The following is a 13,993-nucleotide window of genomic DNA, read 5'->3' on the forward strand; positions in this document are numbered from 1 at the left end:
AGCTATACCTCACAGTATAAGACAGAGTGTACGTGCCTATACCTCACATATCACACTGCCAGGGAACAGTTCTCTTTGTCCTTGATTTCCCTTTTTCTTCAGCGTACCGCACCTCCTTCCTCTCTCTCTCTATCTGTCCATCTATGTATCGTGATCATGTCCTCAAACCCACGACGTCCTCAATCTCATCTTGATTGCATTTTCTTCCCCCCTCTCTAGAACTATCCCTTAATCGCTTTCCTCCACACAGGCAACTGCTGTTTATTTGGGGGACAATCCGAGACAGATTGTTTGCTTTAGGGGACGTCTGTCTGTGTATGTACATGTGCCTCGCGTATGTGTGTGTGTGTGTGACTCCGTCTGTGTCGTGTAAAGAGAAAAGAATTGATCACTCGGATCTTCTCACTAAATCAACTCAAGGAGGTCTAAGCAGTAGGAGAGAAAGAGACAGAGAAGATGATGTATTCCCAGTTGCTGCTTTAGTAAATGTGCAGATTGTGTAACATCAAAAGAAAGGACATATCCATTGCATTACTGCGGCTGATGAATGTTGTGATTCCACTGGGGGAAGAACGGTGATCTTTGCAAAAATAAAAGTGAGATGGAGATAAAATGTGAGTATTTTGCACAGGTATATTGCATAGACTGACACCTACCTGTCATGCCTGGGGGGGTTTTCAAAAATTTCCCATTGAAATTCTGAATCACCACATCGCACTTTTCTGTTGACTCCATCCTGGGACAGAGAGGAAGAAAGAGTCGCAACTTCAGGACAATGCTTTTTTTTAATGTTTCAATTCCATATGCACAAGATGTGCACCGAACTGTACGTATGAACGCCCTACACTGCAGTTAGTGTATGAAATACCTGCCTGTTTATACATCTGTGCCTGGCTGTGTATGGATGCCTGAGAAAAAATGCCTCAGGTAGGCCTTCGCACGTCTCTGTGTTCGTGTGTCTGTGTTTTCTATGGGGTTTCCTCTCCTTTGTCCCTGTTTAAAAGCTCCATTCAGTCTGATCTGTTGTGTGTCATGTCCTCTTTGTCTGCCCCTATTCAGCTCTGCTCACCCAATCACAGCTCAATGACTAATTGCCTGCTTGGCAAGCAAAAGCCAGTGCGTGTGCGTGTGTGTGTATTTGCGGTGGGAGCATGCACGTCTCTGTGTGGTTCTTGGTCTTTCTTCAAATAGTCGGTGACCCTGAGTGGAGGCCTGACTGCATTCTAATCATTGGCACACTCTACGATGCAACTGAGAAGACCACACACACACACACACACAAAGGGTAAAAGGGCTAACAGTACAAGACCAGTTGCCTTGCTTTAACGTTTGTGAATATACCATGATCTGGATGACTGAGAACCTTCACAGACATACAGGAATGATGACTTTTATCACTGGAGCTACAAGTCTTTTATAAATGGTAGAGAGTCAATTCAGGTTGGCGTTGCACATTGCGGTTACGTGGCGAATAGTGTGACAGTTATGAATCAGTTTCAGTTTGTGTCCAATATGTGATTATAGTTTGTCCAGCAAATAGAATACCTGACATGTAAACTTTGCTCCGTGGCCCTGAAGCTATTCCAGTAATCAAAAAAAATCATAAAAATATGTCTGTGGAAATGAAACCTTTGCTTTTCACACACTTCACCACCAACAGATTCACAAGCAGAAGTGACTTGAGGTGACACCCTGCGTGTTTCGTCTCTCCGTGCATACCTGGCAAAGCCGACTCCTCTGCTCAGACCATTGGCGTCCCTCAGTATCCGTGTGGAAATGACGTGACCGAAAGGCTTCAGCATGTTCTCCAGCTCCTGCTCGTCCATTGACACCGGCAGGTTGGATATGTAGAGGTTGGTGGGGTCCTGCTCCTGTTGCTGTGGAGGGACAGGAGAAGAGAGGAAGCGGTAATTAGAGGTTTCGCTGTCAGACAGATATGAGCACTAACGGGAGGTTCTCTGAAATCTTGAAAACAAATGAAGTTACTATAACTTAGGTTCAGGAAAAAGTCCACGCCTCACGCAATCCAATTACCCGCTCATACCTATGCGTGTCTAACCTCTCCCCCTACCTGGGTTCCTCCATCTCAACATTCAAAGACCATCTCTTTACATTTCATTCTTTTCATCCTATCCCTATGAACCCGCTCATTCCATCCCTTCGACCCCTTTCTATTCCTCAGCTTCCCTTTTCATGAATGTGGTCAATTAATAAAACTCCTTGCAGCTACCAAGGCGCAGACTTGTTAGTGAATAACCTGTGTTGAGTGTTACAAAGAACGCTGGTGCCCCTTAAAGGAATATGGAAATTAAACTTCATAAATGTAGTCTTGGAAATAATATGAACTGATGGCGAAGGAGGATAGATCTGGGCGAGGCTTTGTGCGAAGCCAAACACATTTTCTTCCTTTCAAACGTGTAAAATTCTCAAATTGAAGTGAACGGAATAAAAGAGCCGACTGTAACCTTCCAATAAAAGCTGGCACTGCAGCACTAAATGCATCAAAGGTTAAGTTGTTTATTTCCATATTTATGACTGAACATCCTCCCGCAAAATATTTGTGAAGGATACTGTAACTCAAGAGGCAAACTCTCTTCAAAAGTGGAATAAACATTTAAGTGAAAAGGCAGCGCACCAGCTTCATGCTCAGAACCCCTGAAGCAATAAGGAAACCCCCTCTGGAGTCATAGACGCTACATTCACTTTTTGAGGGAACCTCCTTCTCATGCGCCTCTCAGTTAGATAGAATAGTATACTTCAATTATTTTTCTTCTGTTTGGCAAGTCTCTATTGAAATGATCCTCTGCAGGAGACCAGAGCCTGTGTGTGTGGTGCCTGCAAATTAAATGCAAGGAAAGGGTTTGATGGACAGTGCTCTATTTTACAGACACTTGTTTGGAGAAAGAAGTGGAATACATCTAATATGTGCATGTTGTATAAATCACAGCAGCATATTAAACTAATACAAAAGTGCATAGCATCCCGAGCTTGATACTAGAGCTATGGCAAACAACAATATAGAGTTTATTGTACACCGATCAGCCACTATATTACAACCACTGACAGGAGAAGTAGATAACAATGACCATCTTGTGACAATACAATGTTCTGCTGGGAAAATTTTGGACCTGGCATTCATGTAGATGTTAATTAGACATGTACCACCCACCTAGACCAGACCTGGCACCCCCACCCCATAGCAATGACACTCCTTGATGGCAGCAGCCATCCCCAGTAGGGTGCAGCCTGACACAGGAACACACACAGAAACGCTTTAGGAACAACTCAAAAAACATGGAAAACAGCACAAGTTGTTGATCTGACCTAAATTTACTAGATCCCAAACTTATCAAGTATCTGTAAGGTGCACTGGAACAATCCTGATCCACAGAGGCCCGTCCTCTCAATCCATACGACCCAAAGGCGCCCACTAACTGTATTCTGTCACAACTGCTTTGGAGGCACAAGGGAGACCTACACAATAACAGGAATGTGGTCATAATGTTATACTTGATTGATGTATACGGTATGTGTGTGTCGCTGGCTGAATTCTTATGTGTCTTTGCGACGAAAAAGCTGCCCTAAGGGACTCCTTTTAAACCTAAATATCTCTTTTATGCATGGAGGATTTTCCTTTGCATGCATCAGAGAGGTTTGAAGAGTGCGAGTTCCAAGGCTGGCAGACTGTGACCAAAGCCATCTATGTAATCAGTGACTCAGAATAAGCAGAGAAGCTCCCGCGAAGAGGGCTGAAATATTTTACCTTTCTTCCTTAAGTCAGAATATCTCTCTTCGTCAGCAAGGATTTTCCTTTGGCAGAGTGTCCAGTACACAGCTATCTTCCCACGCACGGCAACTGACACTGGATATGATCTTGTACATTCGCGCGCACGCTAGTGCACGCTCGCACTTATGAAAGCAGTGAGAGACGAAGGCAGCAACATCAAAGCGGCAGAAGGTAACAGCTGTGGAATCTGTCATTGGTCTTAGAGTCATCTCCATGAAAGAGTTACGTCACCGACAAATCATCAAAGTGCCTGATGCAGATCTGGGTAAACTATAATTTCACTGCAAGTCAGGCCGTATTAAAATGTTTTCGGGATAAGATCACAGTGTTTCAAGTTTTTCTCAAAACAAAAGTTAATGCGGCCATATGGACAACGAAGCAGGTTTTCCGGGCTGCATTCCCTTTCTAATGTGTTGAGAAGATGAGACTTCAGCAGTTTGTCAAATCAAGTGGTTATCGTCCAATCGTGCAGACATTTCACGAGATTTCCTCTTTATTTTTCTATCCCATCACAGCACACCAGCATTAGAAAACTGTCCAGGGATATACAGAGGGAGTTTCTAACAAAGACGGCTAAAGCATACATTTGGCTAAAACTGTTTCAGTGTTCATATGAGCACCTGAGAATTCATGGAGAAATGGAGCTTAGCGTTAGGTCAGGCAGGCCATGAAGCCGAGCTCATCAGCTGACAGTTGATCTATAGGCCAGTCCATATCAGCTGGAAACTCAGCTGAAGCTTCATGGACAAATCTCACTCAAGGCGCCAATTTAAGTTACTTCAGCCTGCCTTCTGTTGCTTTGCAAACCAACTTCCTCACAGCTCCTTCTTGTATGCTGTGTCTGTCTCAATGTCAACACTGCCAAAACCTTGCTCTGTTTTTCACCGAGGTCTTCTTTCCATGTGGGTGAATGAAAGGGCCAGGAGGTCCCAGAACAGAGCTGCCAAAAAGTAATTTACTGCAACTGCAATATATTTCTTTGACTGACCTTAAAGTATCCTGTAATCACTGTGATGTGCACCCAAGCTCATCAACAAACCTACTCCTTAAGAGAAACCTTTATTATTACCACAACATGGAGACATATAGACATATCTATATAACGCTTCACTGATGAATATATTAGTATATTGTGATGAAACTATTGTCACCTTGAGTTTGTTTTTGCCCTTATATTCCACTGAGAGAAACCTTGCAAACACTGCAAATACCCAAGAGAAGATTTAGCAATGAAACACTGCTTAAAGCCAGGTACCACTGTACACCCAAGATGCAAGATACAGGAACTGACTAGAGAAATCACTGGGCGAGTTAATTCACATCTGCTGCCGTGTCACACTGTTTAAAGCCTCTGAGTTTCTGTCAGTCGAACAAATGAGCTCCAGACTCTCTTCTTGTTGCAACAATGGCAGATTCCTGCTCGCCCTGTTTGCAAGCCATACAAGAATAAATGGTACAACAGAAGATTTCCCTTCCTTGTGGTAAAAGTCGTTAAAAGCTAATTTCTTCCAAAGGCAGAATGTCTTAAACAAAATCTCACAGCGGTTTGCCCAATTTCAGCTCGAAGTGGGTCAGCTGTTTCGTCTCTGCACACATTTTCCATAGAGTTTGCAGTTGCTCTAACAAGGGGAATGAATGTCGATTTGTACGAGAGATGCCATTACCTCTGCGCCACTCCTCCAGATGCTGATTGTAATATCTGTGCTGTCTGCTCTGCTTCCTGTCTGAAAACGCTTGTTTGTTTCATTTATATTGTCTCAATCCAGGGAAATCAAGAGTAAGTTGGGTACAAATCAACAGGGGCATTATTGTGGGTTATGGAAATCACTTAACATCTCACACACCGCCCTACCAGATGCAGCTGGTTGCAAAGACAACAACTAGGATTTGAACGAAAGTGCTCTGGAGTAGCCGCATGTGAATGAACTCTACTTGACTTTGTTTAAAGTTGCTGTTTCCACAAAGTTATTTCGCGGTGATCTCTCACTCTGCATGTTGCAAATGACTCACCTCTCACTCACTCTCCGTGTCCCCTCGCTCCCTTTGTGTGTGTGTCTCGCTCTCTCTCTCTTTGTAACATCTGTCATGAGCTGGAAACAGCTTCACACCAACTGTGCCTCTCCCTGACTGTGTAGCCTGCCTGCCAGCCAGTCGGCCTGTGTTTTCAGCCCCATTAAACCTCATCGCTGCATCGTTACAACAGGTCTGTGCCTCTTATCATGCCACTTCCTGCTTACCCTGCAATGCAACAACACCTGCTGAAGAGCTGGAGGGTAAAGCGAGGGCAAAGCAATGGTTAAATACTTGTGAGAAACGCCAGCTCGGTTTTTGTGCGCCAGCCGGCGTGGCTGCGAGGTGAGACCGAAACGTCACATTTCTTTGCAATCCCGCGCACATCTTAAATAGAAACACTTCAGAAATGACACATCCCACGACCCTGAAAGGCACGTTGATGAACGTTGATGGAAAGATGAAGGAAAATTAAGAGGAGACATAGGCATTGGAAATAAATTTGCAGAGAAACCATGTGAGATTAGGCAGGGCAGACTTTCTATTCATTATGTGTCGACTCCTTCCCCTTACCTTTCCAACTTCACATAATCCTGCTCATTTCCTCTCCTAATCCATCTATTCTTACTCCTCCTTTGTCCTCCCTTAGCCCACCTCCTGTCTATGCTCTGACTTCCTCCAATCTTATGTTCGCCCTCCTCCTCCTTTCCTTCCCTCTCTTCCCTGCTTGTGATTCGCCCCTCCTCTCCGTAAGATTAAAACCTAATCTCCTATAATGGCAGCCTTGCTGTCTAAAACACTATCTGAATGCTTAATTAATATTTAAAGAGCAGGCATTTTCCTCTCCTCCCTTCTCATTCTTTCCCCGTCCTCCTTCCCTCCTTACCATTTTCCCCCTCTACATTTTCCCCTTCACACTGCCCTCGTCTTTATTTTCCGTCGTCGCCGTTCATCTCTCGCGGCCACCTCTTTCTCAAGCTGCATTTGCGCCCGCCTTCATCTTCCTCTTCCTCAAGCCAAGTTCTAATCTTTCATAATGATTGTCTGGGTGTCTAAACGTTCTCTAACGGCTTAATCAATACTTAATGAACATACCATAAATAGTTTATGAACCCTAAACCCTGATGTTCCCCAGGGTTTCATTAGCCATGGAGATATACACTTTTCTCCATCTTCTTGATGGCTGGAGGCTCCATGAAATCAACACTGAATTCCGACTACATCATCATTTAGTCTCTGGTCAGTTTTTATATACATATTTTTTTTTTTTGTTTGGCTGCCGCCGCCGCCGCCTATAATTTACATGTAGGTGGAGTAGCTAGAGAACAAATACAAGGATATGTGAGATGTCACACCCACAGTACATGTCAAATCACTCTGCTTTGCATTTATCCACCTACATGTCAGTATATTATTAATGGGAAAATACTGTTTCACCCACCTAAATTGTACCATGGGAATATCTCGCACTACTCACTGCTTCGTTATTTTCTCTGTGTATCTGTGTATTGAATCCGCGGAGAACGTGCAGTAACACAGCAGGGCATGGACTTTATCAACGTCAGCACGTACGCTTTAACTTCAGAGAAACAAAAACTTTTCAATCAGAAACAGAAAATACCGAGATTGATCCGTGCGCTTTGTAAATTCTGCACCAGGCTTCCACCGCGGTTAATTGGCTGCAAAGGTCATTCAGCTTAGCTAACCTTTAAAGGATCGAGGTAACGCTCAAACATCATTAAAAAATTGCATCTGGAGGCTTTTCAAGTGATGGCATTAGCCAGGAAATGTTCAGAACTCGAAAAGCTGCTCCCCGCCCTGTGACTCTCTAGTGGCTGTGAAGTGGCAAAGAAATCCTGATGATTCAAAGAAACTAAGGGAGAGACTGACTATGTTTCAGTGGTTAATTCAATTTCACAATGGGCAGAGTGTTTTGTTTCCCCCTCCCCCTAGCTTCCAACATTGCATCTTCACACTTTGCGTGACTCATTTAAAGCAACGAGAGAGGCTCTTCTAGATAACGAGACTACACACACACACATTACTCAGCTTACCCATTAATTTACACGTTTGCACCGAACCTTTACTTTCTTCGCGTTTGCGCTTCTTCTCTCTGCATTTCAATTTTAACCTTACATCTTTCCCTCTCATCCAGTCTGTCTCATTTTTCACTCACACTGTCTCTACTGTGTATTAAAGGGCCAGTAATTCATCACAGAGTCAGAGAGCAGTCCCTACTGCACACCAGCGTGCAGGCCGCTTGTCTGCCAGCCGTCCAGAGCTGGAATCAATCATCCAGTCCTGAGATACTGAAACCATCAGGGAGGTTCAGACATAGACAGAGAAGAGAGACTGGGAGACGCAGAAAGAAAAGAAGAAAGTCTTTAGGTGGATATGCAGACAGATAGAGAAGTTTGCGAGAATTAAATACAAATTTCCTAGGCTTAATACAGATCCAAAGGTCTCATAATTTGAGCAATTCCATTACTTTTTGCTGCAGTTTCAAAGAAACTAAATGTATAGACAGGCTAAACAACACCCCGGCCTGACTGTGAGGCTACATCTGCTGCGTTGTTTTTGTTGTCGTTGTTTATTCCTCAAAGTGGCCACACAAATGCAGCTCATGAGCGTGGGCCCGATTCCAAACAGTCGAGTGGAAGCAGTGTCATTTCCCGTGGTGGTGCGGTTGTTGTTACTTCTTTACAACTCTGTACCGAACTATTCTCAGCCTAAAACCTGAATGCGGCTTATAGACTAACCGAATAACTGTGACGTTTCTTAACTTGCGGGAACCCAACCCGGAAACAGGCCCGGGTTGGGTTTTTAACGATTGCAAATTTCGGCTGACTCGGTGCAAAGTCTGAGCTTCCCCTGCGAGCAGCTTATTACGAAAAAAGGAATACACATTTGAAGAGCTGCGCTATAAAATGTAAAACATGTGTTTGTGGACTTAGATGCATGAGGTCCTCAGATGAGACTTTTGGCAAAAACCCACGCCAAGGCACTTCTACAACACATAAAAACACATGCACCAAGATTATACACTCAAACACACAACAGGCGAACTGCTTCAAAAACATAAGCAGTGTGTATAGTACTGTGCACACACTTCCCTCTGTCTTTAGCTCTCTTTCTTTTCTTTCTTCTGCACTGAATGCTGTAATCACGGTTAATGGGACTCAGCTGCTGGCCGGTCTAATTACCTGGAATGCAGACGGATGATCTTTGAGATGGGCCTAAACAGAAAAACACACACGTCACGTCGTTTCCATCACTTCAGAAGACATTACGTTGACTTGCATTCGTTTCCTGGAGACTCATTCTGATCCGAATCATGGGCACTACTTGCCTGGAAATCCTAACCTAAACGGTTATGTCGGGGTTTCCGGGTTAAGGATCCACTCTAAAGTGAAACGACGAAGCTTAGGGGCAGCTGGGTTTAACCCGAAATGGGAGGAAAGGCCTCGCAATACTACAACGCGAGCAGATTTACAGTGCGTGCCTTGGCGTGAGCAATACTAGCACACGCAGCATAGTATATTTCTTTCATGCACCTGCCATTTGAGTAAGTGTGTGTGTGTGTGTGTGTGTGCACTTGTAGTGTGAGTCAGCATGTGCTCATTTTCTGTGCTATGTGTTTATGCGAGTTAACGGGATAAACGGTGTGTGGGTGTGTGTGTGTGTTAACATGAGTGCAAGCATTTGTAAAAAGGTCAGTAAAGCTCAAATGAATCTTCCGTTCCTTCTCCAGCTCGAGGAGTCTCGGTAAACAGCTTAGAAGTGAAATTTACACAAAACGTCAGTACTTTTTATTTGTCTGCTTTTTTCTTAACTGAATAATTCCAGCCATACTTTCTTTCCCAACACTTTCACTAATGCTGTCTGTGTTTCACCAAATTCTCATTCGTTTGAGAAAGAACACACCCCCCCCACCCCACCCCACCCCCGACCCCCATGTGGATTTTAAAACAGCCGCAGACTAAAGTGGAATAACCTCGAGGTGAGATCCCAAAATGTTCTTTTTGAGAAATGCATTTTTAATGATAACGCTAGCAGCACGTCAAGTGCTCTATCCCCCCCACCCAATGCTATATACAATAAAAAGATCAAGTGCTGCCAGACCGAAATGCTGTCCAGAATATAAAACATTTAACAACAACACAGACTTGCTCTCTCACAAGATAATAATAGCGCCTCCCATCCGCTGATCTGATTTGTGGATATTTAAGAACGACTGAAAGACAAAAATGTTGAGACCGTGATATTCATTAAAATTAAAGCGAAAGGATTCTGGAACAAATCTTTTGCACGTCTGATAAATGCGTCTCGGTGTCATCCGAGGCCTCGTCAGCCTGATGTCATAGTGTCTGCCTGAGGAGAGAGTGGGCTTCAGGGAACTCCTCGCTCTCAATGATTAATGGAGTCTGGAAACCAAGGAGGGGAGTTGTCTGTGACTCTGCAGGTACACACCCTGTTGACGCCTTTGAGAGAGAGAGAGAGCGCTCAGTGTGTGTGCGTGTGTGTGTGTGTGTGTGTGAGAGCGAGTGAACATTTGAAGCTGCATCATCACAGTGAGGGCTGTTTCATGCCAGTTCAGAGGGACTCATTAATGATGGCATATAACCAGACAAATGCGACCAAACATAAATAAAACACGCCCGTAATCAGAGGTGTCACACTGGCTGAGGGTGATCAAGGCACGAGTTACGGTTGAGGAAGTGATGTACAAATGGAAATTAGGGACAAAAAAGAGGTTAGGAAGAGGTGAGAACAGAGAAAGGTTGATTACCTGTACTAGAGGTAAAACCAAGACAGTGCCCTTATGGTACATGGATGCTGTTTGATGCTTCGGCAGCTGTGAGCTGCTCTTTCTCTGCTCACTGGTAACATGGCTGGAGGTGGGATGGACTGAGCAGGTCACCAGGTCCTCCTTTCATCCCTACATTTGTTAGTGCTCATTAATATGGAATAAAACCAGCATTTTGACCAAGAACTTACTTAATTGTCAACCACAATGTAAAACTTGTCTGAGTGGAGACACTCAGAGTAATAGTTTGTACTACTTGTACGTCTTTTGCAACAAGTTAAAAGCTGAGTACCAGGATGTGAAAATACAAACAAGATTAGATAAAAGCATGAGCTACTTTTGAGAAGAATCTGGTTTGACTACATCCTTCTAACCAGTAGTTTTCCACAATAAGGGTGACCAGATTTTAGGAGTGTATCATCAGCATAGAAATATAAAAGGGATCAAGTGTCTCTTATGAAAGCCAAAGGTAGCATAGATATTGCATCCAAGCAATGCAGTACCAAATGTGTTTTGAAAAGTCCTTCATGCCGACAATGTTTTCAGGCAACCATTCAGCATTTTATCAGGCGACGGATGCAAATATTCCGATTCTATCTCTGATCACGTCAGCCGCGTGCATACGTCAACACTGACCCCAATTACGGCTGCTCCTGCTGCCGGGCATGCTGAAAATAAAACGATCCGTACAATCCCCTATCACGAACATCACAAGTGTAAGTAAATAATAGCCCTAACAAAATGGACACTTCATTAAAATGAAACGGCCCACCACAGCAGCACAACCAATACACAGCAGCATCTCGAGAGGAAACAAGCCGGTGGATTTTTGACTCGAAAAGACAAGACAGCAGCTTCAGTATTTGGGACTGCTGCAGCGAGTCTTCTCTGATTCTTGGTTGGCGTCCAGCGTGTGGGACTCATCCTTATTTGTTGTGTTTCGGACAAGAACTCAGTGGGAGAGAAAATGCTTGAGACTAGTATGGGAATGCTGCATTCAAGTGCATTTGCAAGTTTGTTTCTGCACATATTGACACAAAGAGTTGCACAGTTAACATTAGGCTCTGAGTTGGTTTAGGTAACCTTTTGCAGAAATATCACACAGGTGCATTTCTAGTTCTAGCATGCAGCCAGTGAAGTTAAATCATAGTTTGCTTAATGGCAGAATAAAGTGGACGACATCTTTCCTGATAAGGTCTGCACCGAATAAATCTTAACTATCAAGATGAATAGTGTCATTAGGCAAATAAAGTATAAAACGGTTTCTTCTTACATGAAGTTAAAAGATTAATGGTAAAAGGTATGTAATTAATTATTTAGTGGCCAGCTAACCTAAAGGTTAATCAACCATTCCATTTGCATTTCTGGGTCAGTTACCAAACAAACATGTTCTATTTTCTTAGTGTGTCTCTTTGCCAAATGTTTTTCATATTAGTTAAACTGCAAACTGAGTTGTGTGATTTGAGGTTTTGAAGCAACATTTTTGCACAACAGTTCTGATTCTGCTTTACTGGGCTGTATCCTGTTAAAACTGTAAAGAAATTCAGGGGAGACAGTGGATGAGAAGTAGCCAGCTTGTCAAGAGCAAGTCTCGAAACTTGAAATCCTCAGTGCACGGTTTGCATCCTCCGCAGTAACCCTGCACAAGACACTCTTAACGCTACTTTGACAGTACCAAGTTGGGTTCGGCTGCTATACTGACTCACACTGTACCTCTCCTATCCCCCTCGCCCTTCTCCTTTCACTGAATTACTCCTTGATTGTCTGCGTGTATCACAGCATTTCATTAGACAAATGCAATAAAGCAGAGGGCCCGCTGGATTATCACTGAGGAAGCACTTTCTCGGATAAGGGAAGAGAAAATTAATAAAGAAAGTTTTTAGACAAACTTATTGAATGCACTTTTCTTCCGAGCTTCCCTTTTTCCCTTGCTAATGGTATGTGGCTTGTCTTCAGACAAATCATTGGGAAATGAAGTTAAGAGCCACAGCCAGAGAGAAAACAAATTAAAGGGAAACTGCAAAATTAAAAAAGTTCTTGAAAAGTGCAAGGGAGGAGTAGGTTTGTGCTCTTGGCACTGCGCTGATTAAAACATGAAGCGCTGGCTCAGACACAAGAATCACATCAACTGAGAAGGAGGAAGGAGGAATTTGATTCTGACAAAGCTGCTGTTTTTCTTCTTCCATTGTGTCATGTTACATACAAGCGTGCCAGGATGTGTAGCGCATGGGAGTCTGTTGTGTGAAGAATTGTATAGGAAAATTACAGCACTGATTTAAACCTCAAGCACGATCTTGGTAGTGACTGCAGCAACCCCATCGTGCATCCTCTGTGTTTTACTGTACATTTGAATATTAATGGATTTTCAAAAACAAACACAAGTCACTGTAAAAGCATAAATGAGGGGCTTTGAGGTCAATCCTTCAATCTTATCCTCACCTTAATTGCACTGCAGTAAAAGTAAAAAACAAAAAAAAAAAAGAGGCCGTCATATCATCCAAGGGCGTAAAACACTCGCTGGGCTCATAAGAATTACACAAACTGGTAGATTTGCTGTGTAACAGAGAGTTACGCTGTCCACGTCCACCCACACCTTCTCCTGGCCACGGCTATAAAGTCCTGGAGGAGAAGAATACTGGTTTACACTTCAATAAAAGGCCTTTTTCATCAACTCTGCGGTTCTGACTACCTCTGTCTCGCTGCAGTCCACCCATCAAGGTCAAGTGTGTGTATGTGTGTGTGTGTGTGTGTGAGAGAGTGAATGAATTTGTGTGCTGCAAGAAAACAAGTTTGACCCAAGAGCAATCTGAAAAAAAAAAGGAATGTGAATGTGAGTATAAATTTCCGCCGCAACTTTGAATACTTAACCAGCGAGCAAAATATATGCCGCTTGGGTGAAACCGCCATTAATACGCAGCAAATGTTTTACTGTCATTTCCCCGTTAAACACATTCCCGCCTGCTTTCCTGGGAAGATCACTTCCCTATGAACGGCATTTAACCCCCAGCTCTGCTGGAGGAAGCTGGCGGTTCAATTTTCTCAAGGACACCGTGTGTCAGTGATGGGAAACCGGAGACCTCTAAGACTCAAATCGGAATCTCTCGCCTCTTGTTTAATCCTCCAAAATGGCTATTAAAACTTTTATTTACCTTTGACACCATTGTTCGCGTTCTCCCTGTCTGCGTTCTCATCATGTAAAACATCTTTTTACGGGGATTTGCTGGATTTAACGAGGCATTGATTTAACAACAGCAACTACACGTATGCTCGGGTTGATTTTCACACAGCGTAATGTGAGCGGACGGACGGCCAAGTCAGGGTTAGTGGATTCTCTGCCTCCGGTGTGAACACACACACAAATGTGCGTACACGTGTGCCTGTTGTGTGTT

General features: G+C 43.6%; 1 protein-coding gene across 1 annotated transcript in view; it reads right to left on the reverse strand.

Moving 5' to 3' along the window:
- Nucleotides 1-13,993, reverse strand: part of LOC311497373 (RNA-binding motif, single-stranded-interacting protein 3-like) — a 109,610-nt gene that overhangs the window by 31,305 nt on the left and 64,312 nt on the right. The window contains exons 5-6 of the mRNA XM_084557653.1: nt 1,720-1,877; nt 657-736 (exon numbers count right to left, since the gene is read on the reverse strand). Coding sequence (XP_084413779.1) covers nt 657-736; nt 1,720-1,877 — 238 coding nt within the window. The remainder of the gene's footprint in view (nt 1-656; nt 737-1,719; nt 1,878-13,993) is intronic.

The sequence above is a fragment of the Chelon labrosus genome (genome assembly GCF_963514085.1).
Source record: "Chelon labrosus genome assembly, chromosome: 12".
NCBI classification, from domain to species: Eukaryota; Metazoa; Chordata; class Actinopteri; order Mugiliformes; family Mugilidae; genus Chelon; species Chelon labrosus.